This window comes from Mesoplodon mirus (assembly GCF_964341445.2).
Source record: "Mesoplodon mirus genome assembly, chromosome: 19".
NCBI classification, from domain to species: domain Eukaryota; kingdom Metazoa; phylum Chordata; class Mammalia; order Artiodactyla; family Ziphiidae; genus Mesoplodon; species Mesoplodon mirus.
This window is the reverse complement of record NC_138995.1, coordinates 33,979,436-33,999,963: the sequence shown is the minus strand read 5'-3', so window position 1 is coordinate 33,999,963 and position 20,528 is coordinate 33,979,436. Positions and strand designations below refer to the sequence as shown.

The 20,528-nt window shown below is 55.5% G+C and overlaps 1 protein-coding gene across 3 annotated transcripts in view; it reads left to right on the top strand.

Moving 5' to 3' along the window:
• ADCY7 (adenylate cyclase 7) overlaps window positions 1-20,528 on the top strand; it is a 59,970-nt gene that overhangs the window by 21,160 nt on the left and 18,282 nt on the right. The window contains exons 2-7 of one of the 3 annotated variants that reach the window (XM_082606786.1): window positions 11,701-12,138; window positions 13,487-13,690; window positions 14,828-14,989; window positions 15,818-15,967; window positions 16,267-16,415; window positions 17,452-17,563. In XM_082606786.1, coding sequence (XP_082462912.1) covers window positions 11,968-12,138; window positions 13,487-13,690; window positions 14,828-14,989; window positions 15,818-15,967; window positions 16,267-16,415; window positions 17,452-17,563 — 948 coding nt within the window. In that variant the 5' untranslated portion in view covers window positions 11,701-11,967. Of the gene's footprint in view, window positions 1-11,334; window positions 12,139-13,486; window positions 13,691-14,827; window positions 14,990-15,817; window positions 15,968-16,266; window positions 16,416-17,451; window positions 17,564-20,528 lie in introns of those variants that run through there. The other 2 variants (XM_082606784.1, XM_082606785.1) reach the window with 2 other exon arrangements.

The following is a 20,528-nucleotide window of genomic DNA, read 5'->3' as shown; positions in this document are numbered from 1 at the left end:
CACCTCAGGAAATGCAGACACGGGGTTAGGAAGGAGCCTGGGCCTTGGAGTGGGCAGCTCTGAGTTTGCATCCCAGCCAGGAGGCTTTGGACGAGGAGCTTAGGATCCCAGAGTTGGTTACCCTGGCTGGAAACAGAGGGAGAGCGCCCCTAACCCACCCTGGGGGTCCGGATGCAAGGACCTTGCCTCTTCCCAGCAGGTGCTTGGAGGCTGATGGCAGGGGCGCCTCCCGTCGGGTTTCCTGCCCTCTGTCTCCCAGTTGGGTCCAGGGTGTGCAGGGCATGTCTGGAGGGCCGGGCATTGTGTTTCCTCTCCTCTCCTGTCCACAGCCCTAAAGGCCTTGGGGTGAGGACCCGGTGCTGCCTGGAAGCTCTCTCTGGCTCAGGCCCACCTTCCCGCTTTCCTTGACCCAGTGGACAGCTGCTCCCTTGAGGTCCAGCTAGGCTCTGCGTGGTCGTGTGGGCCCATGAGATGCTGATGCTGCTTGTACCCCAGAAAGCAGTCCCGAGGTGCTGACACTGCTGTATCCACCCCAGAGGCTAGGCCACTTCCAGAGCAGGGAGGGGGCCGGGGCGCCTTGACCTCTTTGGTGCCGAGGCCCATGACAGAGTGGGCTGAAGGGGAAGGGGCGGGTTCTGCGCCCACCCACAGCCCTTGAGGCCCTTTCTGCCAACTTGGTAGTACTTGTCGTCTTGACCTAGCGTGTTGTGCCAGGTGCAGCCCCCTCCCCGCCCCCCGCCTCCGTGCTCTGCTTGCATCACCTCCACCGAATCCCCTCAAAGCCCTGGGTGGTCTGAACGTTTTTCTCCCTTTCTTTCAAATGACGAACGTGCGGCTCAAGGAGGATAAGTAACTTTCTCAGGGTCATGCATCTTAGATGCGATGGACCTGGGGCTCGTTTTCCTTTTCTTCTTCTTTCGTTTATAGGCTCTATTTATTTTTTGTGTATTCACATACATATTTTATAAATTTTTTTTAAAAAATTATTTATTTACTTTTGGCTGCGATGGGTCTTTGTTGCTGTGCGTGGGCTTTCTCTAGTTGCGGAGAGCGGGGGCTACTCTTCGTTGAGGTGCACGGGCTTCTCATTGCGGTGGCTTCTCTTGTTGCGGAGCACGGGCTCTAGGTGCACGGGCTTAGTAGTTGTGGCTCACGGGCTTAGTTGCTCTGCGGCATGTGGGATCTTCCCGGACCAGGGCTTGAACCCGTGTCCCCTGCATTGGCAGATGGATTCTTAACCACTGCGCCACCAAGGAAGTCTTCACATACATATTTATATATGTACACACACACACACACACACCCCGACAAAGATGCCAGGAACACATCTTTCCATGTTAATAAACTCAGAGCGTCACTTCAATGATCAGTTGCTTTATATTGCCCTTTGAGTTTTTCTGTTAGGGTCGTTATTTTTTACTTTATGTATTTATTTTAAAAAACCCTTTATTGAGGTATGAGTGACATACAAAAAGCTGTGCATTTTTATTGTATACAACTTCATAAGTGTGGAGATAAGTATACACCCGTGAAACCATCACCACAATCCATGCCATAAACCTGTCCCTCACAGCCTAAATTTTCCTCCCCCCTTTTAGTTTATCATTATTATTTTTAAGATAAGAACACATACAATCTACCGTCTTGAAAAACAATTTTTTAAAATATATTTTTATTTAGTTTTGGTTGCACTGGGTTTTTGTTGCTGCATGTGGGCTTTCTCTAGTTGCAGCGAGCGGGGGCTACTCTTCGTTGCTGTGAGTGGGCTTCTCACAGTGGCTTCTCTTGTTGCAGAGCGTGGGCTCTAGGCGCACAGGCTTCAGTAGTTGTGGCGCACGGGCTTAGTTGCACTGCAGCATGTGGGATCTTCCCGGACCAGGGATTGAACCCATGTTCCCTGCGTTGGCAGGCGGCTTCTCAACCACTGTGCCACCAGGGAAGTCCCTTGAAAAAATTTTAAGTATACAATACAGTGTTGTTAACGATAGGCACTATGTATATGGTTCGTCTTGTTTTCTCTACTGAAAACTTAAAAAAAATTGCATAAGCTACATTATAACAATAGAAATAGAAACTGAAAATGAGGAGAAGTAAGATTCGTTCACTTTGACAAAGCAGCAGTTTTGGTGTTTCTGTGTCCTGGTTGAGTCCTTAATCCATTCTAGGCATGACCTTCACCATGTGGATTTTTCACAGGATACCCTTCCACAGTATGGTTCAAGCTGCTGCATCTTTGTGATAGCTGCATTGTATTCCACTGTAAGAATGTATTGTGATTTATCTTCCCCAGACTGATACACGTATTGTTTTCAGTGTTTTGCAATTACAGATAATGCTGCAATGAATAATTTTGTACATATGTCAAATTGCACACATGTGAAAGTGTTTGTAGGATAAATTACTTGATGTAGGTTTGCTAGGTCAAAAGGTGTGTGTGTACATTAGTGAGTCTGTTAGATATGATGAAACTGCCTGCCCCAGAGGTTGTGCTGAATCACACACCGGCCAGGGGTGAGCGTGAGTGTCTGTTTCCCCCCGGCCTAGCCAACACAGATTTATGAAATGCTTTGATCTTTGCCAGTTGGGTAGGTAGAAATGGTTTTCCATAGTAGTTTTAATTTGCGTTTCTCTTGTTATGGGTGAGGTCAGCTTCTTTCCAAATATTTAAGAGATTTGTACTGTCTTTTTGTGAACTTTCTGTTCATCCTCTTCTCCCATTTTTCTACTGGGTTATTGTTCTTTTTGATTTGTAGGAACTCTTTACATATGAGGGAGATTAGCTCTTTAGGGAGATAAAAATTGCAAATGTCTCCATAATCTCTCGCTCATCTTTTGATTTTGCTTTTGATAGTTTTTACTATGTAGAAAAAGAATTTTTAATTGTAATCGAATTTATCAGTCCTTTCATTATGGCTTTTAGGTTTTGTGTCAGGTTAGAAAGGACTTACTCACTACAGCATTAAATGAGAATTCTTTCATGGTTTCTTACTCTTTGGAAATCATCCTGGTATAAATTATGCCTCCAGCTTTCTCTCCCTCCTCTGGGCTCTGCTGACTTTTTAAATAGGCAACTTAGCAGTACAGAAGTTAAGACTTAAACCTAAATCTTTCTTGCCCTTTCCAGGACAGTGGCTACTCTGGGTTAAATCTTCTGTCACCAGCAGACCCACTCTTTGGGTGGGCCGTGGGAAGCCCAGAGTTCTGCCATCTTGGGCAGAAGTAGCACCACATGAGGTCCCTGAAGGCCAGCTAGACTTCCCCTTTCTGTTCTTTGTTATCGAGGGGAAAGGGATCAGGAATGAAACATGGGCATGAAAGTGTTTTTATTCTAAAGGGGGATCCTAGTGAAGATAGTGCTTAAAGGAATGAATAACTAATGGTGGAATTTCAGGCAAGAGTTGGGGGAAGATATAACTGTTCTTTCCAGTATGGGAACCTGGCCGTTTAGTTGGTCCATTAGTAAACATTGTTGCCTGAACACCTCCTGTGTGCAGAGCCCTTTGCAGACACCTGGGGGAAGGGGGCACCAAGGTCTCTGCCTTCTGAAAACTTGTGCCTGGAGCTGAGTTTCCTCTTGACACATAGAAGGTGTTAGTGCCCATCTGCTGAAGGAGTGAATGCGTAAATCTCTGTCAAGATGCGTGAATGAATAGATGAACTCCTCCCAGGCAATCACGAACCATCATTAGAATTGGCACAGGAAATGGCAAACTGGATTTATTATCCCTGGCGGCTGGAGCCTTGGGTGGGGAGGGGTGACAAGGTATTTGTGCTTTAGAGGAGAGATTGATGAGGGTAATGCCTAATCCAGAGGAAGAGTGGAAGGGAGGATTTCAGGAGCAAGGAACAATTCCCTACCCCACCCCTGGAATTAGCCCTCTGGGGCCAGATGACAACACAGCAGGCTTTTCAACTTTTCCTCAGTTCTCTTTGTTTTATGATTTAGCCTCCGTTCCTAGCCCAGCCCAGAGCTGGGCCTCAAAGGTTTGACATAACCATCTCCTTTGGCAGAAGGAAAACCGAGGCCTGGATCAGGTAAGGGTCACAGAACACGTTAGTGGCAGAGCTGGGACTGGAACTCAGGTCTCTAGACCCCAAGACTGAGTGACAGCCTGTGGTCCCTAGAGGCCGGGGTAGAGTCAGCCTGGGAGTTCTTGGGGAGCAGGGCTGTCCGGGGGCGTGTGCTATTTGGGGCTTCGGCTTTTGCTCCAGCCTGGTGGCTTTGCAGACTGTCACCAGGAGGTGGGGCGATAAAGAGGAGGGTCGTGCACCTCTGTCTCTCCTGTTTGGACCTCATGGTTGGGCTTCCTCAGCTCTAGGAATCGAGCCTTCCTTCTGGGCGCGTTTGCTATTTTGTCCTCACAAACTTGGCCTGTTGGCCGTGAGGACCTGCACTTCGCTCTCCCCCGAACTTGGGTATCAGCACCTCAGTTTACTGATGAGAAAACTGAGGCCCAGAGTGTGAGAGACTCTGCCACTCCTATGGCCAAGGGTAGCAGAGCTGGGATTTGAACCCAGGCCTCCTGCCTCCAGGTACAGCTCACGTGCAGAAAGGTGTGATGCATCAGGTGCTTCCTGTTCTGGGGGAGACCCTTTTGTCTGTTTTCATCATCTTCCGCCCTCATGCCCGCCCCCCAGCCCCCTCACCAAAGCCGCCCTGCCTGCTCTCTGCCACCTTTCTGCCTGGCTCAGGACTCGAGCTGGTTGGCTCATCCATCTGTCCGTCCCACAAGCATCTGCCAGGGCCTAGCTGCAGGACACAGACTTAAGTCCCACGACAATTTGGTGAGGTAGGTGCGGGGATGTTTGATAGAAGTCTCAGAAGGCCTCCCGAGGGGGGCAGATGTCCAGGAGAGAATGGTGTGGGGAGGGAGGTTAGGCCCCGGCATGAGCTAAGGCTTGGGGAGGCCCTTAGTCCCATGAGGTTTTCTGGGTGCCCCTAGGTGCCAGGCCGGGGCTGGGCAGAGCAGCTGCTGGCTCTCCTTCACAGAGCTCTGGGTCTCCTGAGGGAGGTGGCATTAACATGAGTCCCTCAGCAAACAGAAAGTCTGCCAGTGACCCAGCCCACCAGGCACTGGGCCGGCCTAGGGGGCAAGACCGTGCTGCTGGGTTCCCGGCTGCAGCAGTGCGGTCACCTGGGCGGGGCGTGGGTCCAGGGTCCAGCCTGAGGGGCTTGAGCGGGCCCTCTCCTCTCCTTAGGCCTGCCTGCCTGCCCCGCTTCACACCCCAAGGCCCCACTTCCCCTTTCTGGGGCCACCAGACCCTGTACAGCTCCGGGGCCTGCCAGGGCAGGGCCAGAGGAAGCCGGGCTGGGTTCCTGCCAGTATTGCTTGGGTGAGGAAGTGGGTATCCTGTCTGTGCCTGTGAAAGCTGGGGTGGGCTAGAACTCCCCCAGGGGTGTGGTAGGGCTGGGGGTGCTGCCAGATCAGCCAGTTCCGCTGGGGAAGGATTTCCTGAGCACCCCTGAGGGCCCAGTCCTGCAGTCATAATTCGAGGTCCCAGTGCCCTATCTCCAGCAGCTCTTCTAGCTGAGGAACCTGGACCCCACCTGTCAGTATTTGGCAAGAAGACCCCAGCCCTGTCTTGTTTCAGGGAAGGGAGAAGACGGTGTGTATGGGGTAGTTCAGAGGGCTTCCTGGAGGAAGAGGCCCTCCTGGATCTTGCTGGCTTCGAGGAGGCTCCCTGGCATGGCTGCCTCATTTTGCCCCTGGAAGGCAGAGGGAGGTACCTTGATGGAGTCCACTTTGCCCCCCACCCTCTGTCTGGGGCCTTGAACGGGGAGGGCAGAAAGGGGTTGGCATTTTGAGATGTTATGGGCTTTTTTTTTTTTTTTTTTTTTTTTTGCGGTACGCGGGCCTCTCACTGCTGTGGCCTCTCCCGTTGCGGAGCACAGGCTCCGGACGCGCAGGCCCAGCGGCCATGGCTCACGGGCCCAGCCGCTCCGCGGCATGTGGGATCCTCCTGGACCGGGGCACGAACCTGCGTCCCCTGCATCGGCAGGCGGACTCTCAACCACTGCGCCACCAGGGAAGCCCTGTTATGGGCTCTTTGAATGTCAGCATGGGAAGGGTGACGGGCAGGACCCTGAGTGGCCTGTATTCAAATCCCAGCTCTCTTTTACTAGCTTTGTGACCTGAGGCAAGTAACTGAATCTCTCTTTGCCTCAGCTCCCACATCCATAAAACAGACACAGCAGTCTTACCTACAGGGCAGGGGTGCAGATTTAGAGAGACTACAGTGCTGGGTACACAGCAAGCAGTCAGTAGATTTTGTGATGGTCTGTCCTGCTCAGTCACAGGCCCTGCGGCTGCGGGGAACTGAGTCTACCAGGATCGCTTTGGGGAAGAGCTTGATTCCACCGGTGTCAGTTTCTTCCTAAGTATATCCCTCCGCTCCCTGATTCCTCCCGCAGGGGAGGAATCTCTGGAGGGCACTGGCCTCCTGCAGCCTTGGGCCCCCTGCTGCCCTGGTTAGTTTGGGACACGATGACAGAGGTGTGAGCTGGGGTGGGGATGGTGAGGGGTTCCCCTCCCTGGCCGGCGTCCCTCCGGAGGAGGTCTTAGCCAGGACTGGCTGCGTCTGCAGGGGCCCACTCTCACCTTTGAGCTAACTTCTCCCGACTTGGACTCATCAAGGGGCCACGAGGGCTTTCTGGGCACAACAAACTGGGGCAGGAGGCCCAACAGGGACCTTGGGACTCTTGGTTGCAAGTGCCAGAAGCTCACCCTGGCTTCAGCTGGGAAGGGTATTGATTATCCCTTGGGAGCAAATATCTGGGGGTTGCTTGCGCCTCAGACAGAGCTGGATCTGGGGCCCCAGCGGGTATGTTCAGGGCTGTGTCTCTCACCAGTTCTCCGTGCGGGCCTCCTTCTCAGGTGGGCTGTCTACTGTGGTGGCTCAGGTGGCTGCCAGCAGCTCCAGGCCGCTGGCAAAGAGAGCCTCTTTTCCTCGTGGGCCAGCAAACGTCCCAAAGAGTATTCGCACTGACACGGTTTTGGTCACGTGTCTATCCTTAAACCAGTCACTGCGGCTTGGGAGAGACTGTGCTGATGAGCCAGACCTGGGTCGTGTGGCCCCTGAACCAGGGCTGAGAGAGGGGGAGAGGACCATGTCCCTCAGAAGCGGGAAACACCCTCCCACCTGGACCCCTGGGTCCCCCTCCTCCGTGGGATGGGGCTGCTCCCCTACCAGAGTTATTGTGAGGTGTGAGTGACAGTGAGGGAGCCCTGGGAATCCAGCCCCTCCAGGGAATGGGGCCTCGACGTCTCTGCTCTTGGTGTCTCTGGAGTTCACAGAGGACCCGTGGGGTGGGGGTGAGGGAGTGACAGGGAGGCAGGGCCTGGCTTGACCTAAGGTCGGACTTACAGCCAGAGCGGCGCCCAGCGCTGGAGAAGACCGCCCTGGGAGGGGGTGAGCTCCCCGTCACCGAGGCCTGCAAGTTGAGGTTGCGGCAGCACTTGTTGGAGACCTGGCAAAGGAGTTCATCCAGGGCCTCGTAGGGGCCCTCCCAGTTGTCAGCTGAGTTGGCAACTGGCAGGAGAACCGGAGATTGGGCAGAGGGGCCTTGAAACCTGCCCTGACAGAGGGGGCCTCTGGGTCTCATTTTGTGGGCTGGCTCCCGGAGAGGCGCTGGCCTGTGGAGATGCCTGTCGGTGCTGGGTTGTCTGCAGGAGGGGGAAGTGCGGCCCTTCCTCCCAGCCCTGCCTTGTGCTGCCGGAGCTGGACGGGGTCCCGGGGTGGGCCTAGTCTCCGTGCCCAGCACTGCCCGTTGTCCGCCTCCTCTCCCGCCTGCCGTCGCCCAGGAAGTGGCCTAATTAGGTCCCCAAGAGGAGTGTTTACCAGGCCCGAGTTCCCAAGACTCTTGGAATCTTCCAACTAATCCCTCTCTCTCCATGCCTGGCTCAGCCCGACTTTGTGTGCCTGGAAGGGCAGGTTGGCATCTGGGGGTGAAAGGCTCCATGGTGTGTGTGTGTGTGCACGTGTGCATGTGCACACACATGCACACTTGTGCATGTCCTGGCCACCCACAGCTCTGCTCTGGGGGCTTTGCCTGGGGGATGGAGCAGCTGTGGGGAGTTGCCTTGGTTCCTTGGAGTTTGGGGTTTCTCAGCCTGGAAGTCCCGGCGCACTGGTGTTTGCACCAGGCCGGAGGGACAGGCAGTGTTGTGTATACTTCTGATAACTGGTTCAGTCACTGGGACCTGCTGCTTCTGGAAGGAGCTCCATGGGGAAGCCTTTCTCAGTTCAGTAAGACCGTGAGGCTGGGCCAAGGAGCCCTGGATGCAGACTCAGGTTTGAATCCCAGCCATTCTACCAACCAGCTCCAGCTGTGTAATCTTAGGCAAGGCACGCTCCCTCTCTGGGTTCAGTTTTGCATCTGTAAAATGGCTGTAACACCTTGGCCTTGGCAGGTTATGAAGGCGAGAGTGGAGATGGATGTGCAGGCACCTGGCGTGACAGCATGACAGCTGTTTTACACGTGCCCTGGAGTAGGGGCTTCTCAGGGCAGGGACCTTACCTTGTTTTGTGACCCCTTTAGCACAGGGCTGGGTATATGGTTAGTAGTCAGAAAATGCCTCCTGTGGAACAAAGACTGGTGAGTATAGCTTTAGAGGTGGCAAACTAGTGGGCTGCACTATGCAAATTTTATAAATTTTTAAAAATTGAAGTAATGTTGATTTATAGTGCTGTGCAAATCTCTGCTGTGCAGCAAAGTGAGTCAGTTACACACATATTTATGTTCTTTTCCATTAGGTTTGTCCCAGGAGATTGGATATAGTTCCCTGTGCTATACGGTAGGACCTTGTTGTTTATCCCTTCTAAATGTAATCGTTTGCATCTACCAACCCCAAACTCCCAGTCCATCCCTCTCCCTCCTCTCTCCCCCAGCAGCTACAAGTCTGATCTCTATATCTATGAGTCTGTTTCTGTTTTGTAGATATGTTCATTTGTGCCATGTTTTAGATTCCACATGTAAGTGATATCACCTGGTATTTGTCTTTCTCTTTCTGACTTACTTCACTTAGCATGATAATCTCTAGTTGCATCCATGTTGCTGCGATGACATTATTTCATTCTTTTTTATGGTTGAGTAATATTCCATTGTATATATGTACCACATCTTCTTTATCCATCCATCCACTGATGGATATTCAGGTTTTTCCACGTTTTGGCTGTTGGCACCAAGCAAATTTTAAAAATTAGCTGGGAACAGTTTGAAATCAGTATTTCACGTAGAAATCAGATTTGTAGCTTTTGTCCAAACACTTTGCACACTTTGGCGGTGCTGGCCCAACCCCCTCAGGGTTGCCTGGGTTAAACAGGTAGTTGCCGAGGCTTGTAGACACCTGCCTGGGCCCAGAAGGAGCGGAGGGGCCAGGACTCCTGGCAAACAGCCCCTTCCTCCACCCCCACATGTGTGGTTTTTCCATTTTGTTCCTGGGATTTGAGGAACAGGAACTCCCAGATGGAATAGTGCCGCAGGTGACTCCTGATCCAAGGTGGCCCCAGGTTACTCAAGGCATTTGGCACTCACCGGGGGACTTCACTCAGACTCTGGGATTCTGGGTGCCCTGCTATTTTGCCTTTGGGGGCTCTGGACCAACTTTCCTTCGCAGCGTCCACCAGTGGCCATTTGCACCCTTTGTGACTGCCCTGAGGCTTCCCATGTCTTACCACCTCCCTGCCCCCTGCCCCCTGCCCTGTCCTGGTTCCTATCGCTGATGCAGGCCTGGAGGATGTTGGGGGCCTGGACTCCTGGTCCAGGGCTGCTCCCTTGACACAAGGTTCCTGCTGGGAATGTGTCAGCCACCCCAAGCCCCAGTCGCTGCATCTAGGGATTGCACATTTTTTGGGTAACTTTCTCTCCCTGGAGACTGGGAGCCCTAGGAGGACAGAGAGCTAACCTGACACACAGGCGATATAATGGGCCTGGTGTGCCACAGGCATGGTTAACAAGCTGTTTGGGAATAAACAAATGGGCAAATAAATGAATGGTGCTGGGGAAAGAGGGAGCCCCTCTGGGCTAAGCATGGCAAGCCTGGGGTCCGCTCTCAACTTTGTCATAAAGGGTCCACCGTGTTCTTCTCTGAGGTTCAGTTTCCTTATCTATGAAGCGGAGCTTGCAAGGTTCTTAAATTCTTGTCAGTGGGCCCTTTTAGAAAAATTCAGTCTTACGTGGAAGCTTAACATAATGTGAATGCAAGGGGTATGCTCTGAGTGAAGCTGGCGTTAGTGTCTGAGACACAAGACTCATTGAAAGGTTCCAGTAATCGAGTGAGTGAGGTCTTTGCACAAGAACCATTGGAACAGAAGAAAGCCTGCAAACAGACTTCACATGCATGGCCACCTGACTTAGGACAAAGGTGCCTCCGCTAAAACTCTCGAAGGAAGGATGGTGGCTCCACGAAAGGCTGGTGGGGTAGTTAGATATCCATTCAGAAAAAAGAAGCTTGATCCTTGCCTCACACCATACACAAGAATTCCTTGAGATGGATCGGAGACCTACATGTGAAAGTAAACTGTTCAAACTTCTAGAGCAGTGCTTTCCAGTAGAAGTTTCTGGATAATAGAAGGGCTCTATATCTGTGCTGCCCAATGTAATAAACGCTAGCTGTGTGTGGCTGTTGAGCACTTGAAATGTGACTGGTGTGGCTGAGAAATTGTTTTTTTAACTTTAAAAATGTTTTAAATGTAATCATCAAGCTATTATTGTACTCAAAAAATTAAGTGTAATTTATTAACTTAATCCCACCTTCAGTTCACATTTAGATTTCACCAGTCGTTTCAAAATTTTTTTTGTGGTTGCAGCTTTTTAAAATCAAAATCCAGATAAAATCCATTATATTGCATTGGGTTTGTAAGCCTTTTAAATTTATTTTATTCTGTAATATCCCCACTCTCTCTCATGGTACTGACTGGTTAATAATGGGTTATTTGTCCTGTAGGCCAGTAGTTTTCAAAGTGTGGACCAGCAGCTTCATCATCTTCTGGGAACATGTAAGAAATGCACATTTCTTCTCAGGCCCCTTCCAGTCCTACTGAAACAGACACTGGGAATGCAGCCCAGTGATTTGTGTTTTAACAAGCCCTCCAGGATCTCTCCTGGGTACCAACCACTCTTGTTGACTAGCCCACGTCATAGATTTGGCTAGTTGCCACCTCCTGCCGCCATTTATCTTCTCCAAGTAGCCTCTATATGGGACTGAACTTTTAATTTCTTTTTTTTTCTTTTTTTCTTTTTTTTTGCGGTACGTGGGCCTCTCACTGTTGTGGCCTCTCCCGTTACGGAGCACGGGCCCCGGACGCGCAGGCTCAGTGGCCATGGCTCATGGGCCCAGCCGCTCCGCGGCATGTGGGATCTTCCCGGACCGGGGCACAAACCCGTGTCCCCTGCATCGGCAGGCGGACTCTCAACCACTGCGCCACCAGGGAAGCCCCTTAGTTTTATTTTTAATCAACTTAAATTAAATTTTTGATAGTCATATGTGGCTAGTGGCTACTGTATCGGACCGTGCAGTTCTCGGAAACACAGGAGACTAGCTTTGTGACCTTGGGGTGGGCCAAGCTTTAAAGACCTAAAAGTTAGGTTTGGTTAAGGTTGATAAATCAGACCTGGGGCTATGAGGCCTGGCCTTGCTCTCGCCCAATGCCAGCCTTCCCAGTCCAGGTCAAATCTTGGTCTGCTTTGTGTCTCTGCAGAGCTGAGGACCCTGCATGTCTGTTCATTCGGGCCTGGATGCAAAAGCAGATGCGGGCGGTCCAGTGAGCAAGACCTGGTGGCTGGAGCAGTGCAGGCCTCGTGTGTCCATGGAGCTGCTGGCTGGGGGGACTCCTGCCCAGCTCCGCCTGCCAGGCTCGGAGAAACCAGAGGCCTAGGTGCACAGGGGTGGGTGTCAGCAGACAGATGCTCCCCAGGCTGTGGGGTTTCCTGTGTGGACTGCTGGGCGGGTGTGCCAAAGGTGGAGGATGCCGGCCAAGGGGCACTACTTCCTCAACGAGGGCGAGGAGGACCCCAACCACGACACGCTCTACGAGAAGTACCGCCTCACCAGCCAGCATGGGCCGCTGCTACTCACGCTCCTGTTGGTGGCCATCACTGCCTGCGCCGTCCTCATCATCATCGCCTTCAGCTACGGGGTGAGTGGGGGCAGCCCGTGGGCGCTGGGGGCTTCCCTGGGGCCCAGGTCTCAGCGCTGATGCTTTGTGCTTGGGAGGTCTTGGGCAAGTCATTATCTTCTTTAAGCCTGAGTTTCTGCATCTGTAAAGTGCTGTGGAGCATATTTAGGCTGCAGGAAGACACATTTTTTATTTTAATTTTTAAGTCTGGGGTGGTTTTAGATGTTACATTAATTTGGCCAAATAAAGTACCCTCACTTTTCTCCACAATGGACTTTGATTTTACTGAAGGCCTGTGTATCACTGCTCCCACTTCCAGTACCGGGGCAGACATCATGCATCAATCCCAGCACTCTTTCTCACGGAGCCGGCTGGGGTGGGGGTGTGTGTGTCTCAGAATCCTTCTTAAGACAGCAGGCACCACTAATATTATCTCTGACTTAGGCCTCGTCCTGCTATAGCCATTACCTCTGCGTGGCTGTTGAGCACTTGAAATGCGGCTAATATGACTGAGGAACTGAATTTTCAATTTTATCTTTAATTATTGGAAATTCAATTTTGAATAGCCACATGTGGCTAGTGGTTGCTGTATGGGACAGTAAAGTTCTAGAAGAAAACATCAGAGACTACAGGCTGTTAACAGAGTGATATATGTAAGGTGGCCAGCACCCAGTAGGTGCTGTGCCGGTGCTGCCTGTACCTCTGTGGATGTAAACCCGAGGGCCTCTGTTTTGTCGTTCAGCACATAGTTACTGAGCACCCACTGGGTGCTGGCCCCAGATTAGTCTCTGTGCTCATGGAGCTTACGGGCCTCTGGGGGAAACCAGGTGCCGTCCACCTGCGAACGTCTTGCCTGTGACCCCTTCTCCCCACAGCGTCGCACTTCTGTACCTTTCCTTCAGCTCTTCCCCTGTCTGGGGTGCCTTTGGACGTATTTCCTCAAAAACATCCATTCATCCTTTAAGAGTTAGGAGCAGTGGCCTCTCCCCCAGGAGGCTTCCCACAGCTTTGCTCCCGTGCTCTTGTACCTGTGCCCTGCAGGTGTGCACAGAGCTGCTGGGGACCCCGGGGGACGCCTGAAGGGGAGGGGTGGGGAGCGAGAACGTCACAGGGCTGGGCCCCACAGGTGACTGGGGAAAGGTGGTGGTGAAGGCACCCCTAGCAGAGGCGACAGCACAAAGCCTGAGGTAAGAAAGAACTTGATGTTTAGAGGGAGGGTGGACGCCACCCACGTGGAGGAAGCAGCAAGTGACCTTGCTGAGGGCAGGCTGGACAGGCTAACCTGGCAGGCTTTCTGGAGGAGGTGGCACCCCGCTGGGGAAAGCTATGGCATTTCTGTGTGTGTTCACCCCCCGGCCCCTCCCCGCAGGACCCCTCCAGACACCAGGCTGTCCTGGGGACGGCGTTCTTCACGCTTGCCGTGTTTGTGGCCCTCTACGCGCTCGTGTATGTTGAGTGCCTCGTCCGCCGGTGGCTCAGGGCCTCGGCGCTCCTCATCTGGGCCTGCCTTGTGACGCTGGGCTACGTGCTGGTGTTTGACTCATGGATGAAGGAGGCGTGTGACTGGGAGCAGGTAACAGGGCAGGGGACCCTGGCGCCCCTGGGGGCTGGGTGCTGCCAGCCAGCTGTGCACTCAGTAGCTCCTGCCCTCTCTGGGCATCAGATCCCTTCTGGAGACTGGGCCCGCATTGGGTGTGCCAGCTACGGGCCCCTCCCTCTCTCCGGGCTGTGGTTCTGGGACTGAGAATGGGCCCTGGGCTGATCTTGTTCTCTCAGCTCTGTGCTGATGAGATGCGGGTGAGGTGGGAGAAGAGTGTCCACTTGAATGTCTGGCTGTGCTGTTTCTGGAAATGACACATCTCCAACTCAAAGAGGCCAAAAGGCACAAATTGGCTCACGTGCCGGGAAGGGCCCAGGGGTTGGTCTGGGCCTTCAGCAGGATGGCCAGATCCCGAGTTCTCCCGGCTCTGCTTTCCTCTGTGCCGTTTCATTCCCTGTCAGGCCACCCCCAGCTCAGGACAGAGGTGCCTGCGGCACCTCCGGGCTGCCCGTCCACCAGCCTACCCAGGCCAGCTGAAAGACACAGCCCTTTCTCAACCAGCTTGAGCTGCACTGGCTGGCCTGGGGCATGGGCCCAGCCCTGGATGGTCATTGTCACGGGGTCGGGGGGCTCTGACCATTGGGGCTGGGTCCTGTGACTGGGGTGGGGTGAGGCTCGGGCAGGTCATGCAGGTGGGAAGCTGGGGGAGGGTGCCGTTCCCAGCAGGGGTGGGAGCGGGCAGGGGTGGGGGGAGGGGAGCAGCAGGGACCAGTGCGGAGCGTGGGCGGGGCCGGTGGGCGGGGCTGCTGGGGGTGGCAGTAGTTACCATCCCTGCGGAGGGAGGGCCGTGGGCGGTGGGCACCAGGCGAGAGCTCCCTGGGTCACGAGGGCGGCGGAGGCTCAGCCTCGGCCCCAGACGGTAAGTCAGCTTGTAGGAAATGATGCTGGCTGGGCGTCATTTTCTCCTTCTATCCTGTGTCTGTCGCTGCCTCTCGCCACACAGGGTGGGGGAAGGGGCCGACCTGAGGGCCGAGGGCGCGGGGAGGGGGGCGCAGCCTCAGCGTTCAGGCTTCCAGGGCCGTCCCCGCGAGCCGGGGCTGTGGAGTGACCCCAGCTGAGCCCCGGGCGGGGGCGGCGTGGTGGCCGCGCTCACGACGCCGCTGTGCGCAGGTGCCCTTCTTCCTGTTCGTGGTCTTCGTGGTGTACACGCTGCTGCCTTTCAGCATGCGGGGTGCCGTCGTGGCCGGGGTCGTCTCCAGCACCTCCCACCTCCTGGTGCTCGGCGGTCTGATGGGGGCCTTCACCACGCCCAGCGTCCGGGTCGGGCTGCAGGTGAGGGGCGTGTGGGTCTGGGCGCGCGGGCCGGCTGAGGCCTTGGGTGGGGCTTTGGTTTGGGCCGAGGGCAGCCAAGGCTGGAGCGGGTGAGTTGGAGGCCTTGGAGACAGAGGTGTTTGCCGACGGGTGGCCTCGAGGCCGGGCTTCGTCCAAGTCGGCAGGTGCCCTGCCCTGCAGCCTTTTCTTTGCTGGCCTGGGGTACCCCGGAGGCTCAGCCCCTCCCTCGAGCCCTGACCCTCGGGCCTCCTTCCTGGGTCCAGAGCTCTGCTGCTGGGTGAGGCCCTGTTCCCGAGGTTTCGCTCGTTCAGCCCAGAGCCCCATATGCACAGGGTCGGACGCCCCATCTGGTGTCCTTTGCGTTGAGTGATTATGAAGTTAGTGGTGACGCGCAGATGTGTTTTCCTCCTGACCAGGCCTGGTGTCCGGTCTGGGAGGTGGGGGCCAGAGCTCTGGGCAGCCAGCCTGGCCCTGTGCCTTCCGTGACTGTCCTTGGCTCTCCCTCTGGGCTCTGTGAGGGGATGTGCTCCTGCCGCCCTGGAAGCGGCTGGCTGCTCTGGTCTCTGGGGCCTGAGCCCTTCTGCACCAGGGAATGTCTGGCGGATGCTGAGACAGGCCTGAGTCCTGGTCCTGGGGTCTCAGTGACCTACTAGGAGACCAGTGAGTCTGGACCTGTTTCCCTGCCTGCCCACCCCAGGGAGGCTACAGCCCGAGTGGGTTGGGAGGCCAGGGATCGGGGAGGGGGTGCCGTCACCAGCCCACCAAGGGGGCCGGTGTCCTGGGGCACGGGCCAGGCCTGATGCTGAGCCCGCCATGGCCCACCCGCAGCTGCTGGCCAATGCTGTGGTCTTCCTGTGCGGGAACCTCACGGGCGCCTTCCACAAGCACCAGATGCAGGATGCCTCCCGAGACCTCTTCACCTACACTGTGAAGTGCATCCAGATCCGTCGTAAGCTGCGCATCGAGAAGCGCCAGCAGGTGGGGACCCGCCTGACCCTGCCCGGCCCCCCGGCTGTCTCCCAGGCCCCACGCCCTGCATCCTTTCTCTGAGGATGTGCTCACTGAACAGCACAGTGAGGCACCTGGGGCACCTGGCCAGACACCTGTGCTGGCGTCATCCCGGGGGCTGCTGGGGACACGGGAGGGTGTGTGCCTGCCGAGTTGCTAGCAGGGTGTAGGCCAGCAGCGATGGGACACGTGGTGGGCAGAGGGGCAGGAGGGCAGAGAGGATGGAGACCCGGGGCCTGACGCCGCCCTGCCTGTGCCCCACGTGCCAGGAGAACCTGCTGCTGTCCGTGCTGCCTGCCCACATCTCCATGGGCATGAAGCTGGCCATCATCGAGCGGCTCAAGGAGCGTGGGGACCGCCGCTACCTGCCGGACAACAACTTCCACAGCCTCTACGTCAAGCGGCACCAGAACGTCAGGTGGGCGGCTGGCCGGGCCTGTATGCACAGTGTCTCCCAGGGCGGCCCCAGCAGGTGGCCCGCTGCCCTCCTACCTGTAGGCCCAGGTCCCAGCCCGCACGGGGACTGGGGAGAGGTAAATCCAGGCCCCTCCCTGGGCCTCAGTCTCCCACTTGTTCCCCCAGCGGGTGGGGGCAGATTAGATTAGTACTGGGGGAGATCCACTGCCCCCTAAAATTGTCAAACTCTGTGCACGAACGTGACTGTTGGGAAGAAAGGGGTCTTTTCAGATGATTCTCAAAGGGACACAGGCCCCCCAAAAGGAGATGAAGCCCCACCCAGGTGACCGCCAGGGGCCCCCTCAGTCCTGACACCTGTCTTTGACTGATTTGAAGGGGCTGCGGAATCTTACTGAGCGGCGCTGACCTGAGTGAAGCATAGGTGTGGGCGCTGTGAGCTGCACCCTGGTCCTCTGCCTGCAGGCTCAGCATTACCCCCGAGACTGGCCTGCTGCTTCTGGGTTGTGGATGGTCCAGAACTGTAGGCTCAGGGGCGGGGAGATCTGGTGCAAAACGCAGCTCTGGCTTCCCAGCAAGTCTTAACCTCCCTGGGACTGTTTGCTCGTCTGTAGAATGGGGTTCCTACGAGGGCAGCGTGAGGACTAGATGTGTGAAAGCGCTGGGTGTGGAGCTCAGCTGGAAGGAGCGTGCAGTCATATCTTACCAGGGCTTTAGCTCTGAAGTCTGCGCAGAGGTGAAATCCAGGTATAGGGGAGAGAGAAGTTCCCAGGTGCCCGAGAATCCACCTGTAAGGGCTCCATTCAGTCATCTGTGGTGAGGCTCTAAAGGGGTTGGGGGTTCCGGAGGGCCCCCGCAAACTGGGGCTTTCTTCATTTTGCTTTGATGTGAAGCCTCTGGAACTTTCATTCATCCTTAGGGCGGGGGGCTTCTCTCCCATCCCCGGCGGCAGAGGGCTCGCAGGGGTGCTTGGGTGCGGGGCTGGCAGATGCTCGGGGCTCTTGGCCCTGACCCCCCTGCTGGCCCCGCCCTGCCCCCAGCATCCTCTATGCTGACATCGTGGGCTTCACGCGGCTGGCCAGCGACTGCTCCCCAAAAGAGCTGGTGGTGGTGCTCAATGAGCTCTTCGGAAAGTTCGACCAGATCGCCAAGGTGAGCCCACTGGCCTGTGCGGCCTCCCCTCCGCTGATGGTAAAGTCAGGAGCCCCTCCCGCTGCATCCACGGGGTGTCCTGTGTCCAGCGCTGTGCTGAGATGGGTGTGGGGAGGCCTGGGCTGAATTTCAGCATTCAGTCAGCAAAGCTTTCAAGTGCCCCATGGTCAAAGTGGAGGTTGAGCCAGGATCCTGTCCCCCAGAGTGTGAGGCCTCTGGGGAGACTGTCAGTGCACACTGGGGAACGCACTGGGCTTCACGCGCTTAGAGGGGGACTCCAGAAGGCTGCCTGGAGGAGGAGACGGCTCCATCCTCACTACGCAAGGTCAGCAGCCTCAGCCTCAGCTTCACCTGGGAGCATGGGAGGACTGTGGAATGCCAGGCCTCACCCAGAATCTGCCTTTTGACAAGATCCCAGGGTGAATAGTCTGCACATTAAAGTTTGAGAAACCTAAAAAGAAACTGAAGAGGAAAGGGAACCGTGTTATGGGCAGAGGGAACAGCATATGCAAAAACCTAGAGAAGAAAGCTCTGTGTGCCCATGCAGTGAAAGTGGCTCGGTGTGAGTGGGGCAGAGTGCGTTGGCGGGGAACATGGTCACAGGGTCAGACGTTCAAGGACTTGAGGGCTGAGGTGAGGAGCGGGATTTGACCTAAGGACCCTGGGGAGCACAGCAGGTGCCAAGCAGGGAGGGCATTGGGCAAGGAGAGCCTCCAGGGTTCAGCCAAGGCGGGAGGGGTCTGGAGACCAAAGAGGGCTGAGCTGAGATCTCACTGTTTTGTCTTCACAAGCAACACCCAGCTCCAGGGGTGTGTGTAGGGGGCTGGGGAGGAGCCTCAGTTATTTATTAATTTACCACCTGGTCCGGGGACCTGAGTAGCAGCCCTGGGCTGCCCTCAAGTTGCTCCCAGGCTACGTGCTATGTGGTTGGAAGAGGGGTACAGGGGGCAGGACTGGGGGGTGCTTATTTAGCCCAGCCTCAGGTGGTCAGGAAGGCTTCCTGGAAGCGGTAGCCACTGAGTAGAGACCCAAGAGTAAGATTTAGGGCAGTGGCTCTCCGTCCTGGCTGCGTGTTTGAATCACATGAAAAGCTTAAGTAAAACCCCAGTACCTATGCCCGCACCCATGAGAGTTTTTCAGAGCCTCCCGGGTGACTCCATGTGCAGAGAATCGATGGTTTAGAACTTGATGGGAGCAAGTTCTGGCCTCGCACTCAGTCTCGGGAGGGACTGCCTCACCAGGAGCGGGCTCCACCTCAGGAGGTGAGCTTCCCGTCGCAGGAGGTAACCAAACTACAGTTGGATACCACTTGGCCAGGGGTGCTCTGGAGAACTGTCCCCCCTGGGTACTGTGGACTGCGTGACTCTGAGGGTCTGTTTAGCTGGGAGCCTTCCTTTAGGAGCTTCCTTCCTTCATGATTTCTCTGGTGGAGGTTCCTAGAGGTTGGGCCTTACGTGGGCCCCGGCTCCATCCTCACTACACAGGGCCACAGCGGGCTCTCCCCCTGCCACGAAGCCAAGGACCTGCCCTTGCCCTTTTGGACACAGCCCGCTCTCCATGGCAGGCCCAGGAGGCAGCCTCATTTTACAGATGAGAAGAGGGAGGCTATGGCAGGTGCCACTCTTCAGGCCAGAGTGTCCAGTCCCTGGGCAGACACAGCAGGCAGAGCTGGTCCCAGCCTTTTCTCCTATCAGCAATCAGATTCCAGAACTCTAACCTCCTCTCAGAAGTGTCCGCATTGCGTCTGGGCTCAGGCACCTTCTGTCCCAGCACACTCACACAACTCCGCCAGTTTGTAAGTCTCAGAGGCGCGGGGAAGAGCAGCCTGGGGAACGTGGCCTCCTGTAAATCCCTGATAGCGGGGCTGGATCCAGACTGTTATCCTGCACCTGGCCCTGGAGGAGATAAGGGCAGCGGTGCCCTGAGCCTGTGCCTGGGTGTCCCAGCCCTCGCCAAGCTTCTGCTGCTTTCTAGGAAAGCACTGTCCTCACCCAACTCCGTTAGGCCATTCAGAACTCAGCATGTGCCAGACGGAGCCCACAGGGAAGCAGCTGGCACACACTCAGATGGGTCATTGGAGGAGGGCTTAGGAAGGGGACTGCTCACAAAGGCCTGGCAGGTAGGGGACCTCGAGGGAGGGATGGTGCCTGGCCTGGTCATTGGCGCTGGGTGGTCACCCACAGGCCTGGGGGGCATGCCAGGGAGTGGGCACTGGATCTGCAGACAGAGGGTACCCTGGTTCTAGGGGCCAGCCCTCTGGGAAAAGGCAGGAGGGAGCTGGGGCAAGGCTTCATTGGAGCCCAGTAGGCAGCTTCTCCTTCCTGTTCCCTAAAACCCCACCCTCAAGGCCTTGATATGTATGGCCACCTTTGCTACGGGCTTATGGAGGGTCAAGTAGCTGCAGCACCACCTCAGATGGAACCTCAGACAGCCGACCTGGGCCTCCCCTTCCCCTCCAGGGGCATTTTTTTTACGTGACCCCACCCTCTCTCCCCACTCCCATCTTTCGTCTCTGTTCTTCCCCCACTCCCCAAACCCTGTATCCCTAGCAGCAGAGTCATCTCTTGGGTTACCTTGACACCTGCTGACCCCATAGCTTATGGCACCTGCTACCTCTCTGTTCTCATCCCCCCTCCTCTCTCCACTCCACCCACACTGACTGCTGCGCTATGTCTCAAACACCCTTCTGGCCTCAGGGCCTTTGCACATGCTGCTTCCTTCTGCCCGGATGCTCTTCCTCCAGATCCTGGCATGGCTTGCTCCCTCAGTTCCTTTAGGACTTTGCTCAAATGTTACCTTCACTGGGAGGCCTTTTCTGGCCTCCTGGGAACTTCTTCTTCCTTCCCATTCCTCATTTTTCTCCATAGCACTTATCATGGGTGTCTACAGATTTTATTTATGTAGCTTAGTGTCCAGCTCTGCCACTGGCTGCAGGGATTGTTTTCTGTTTTGCTCACTGCTGTGT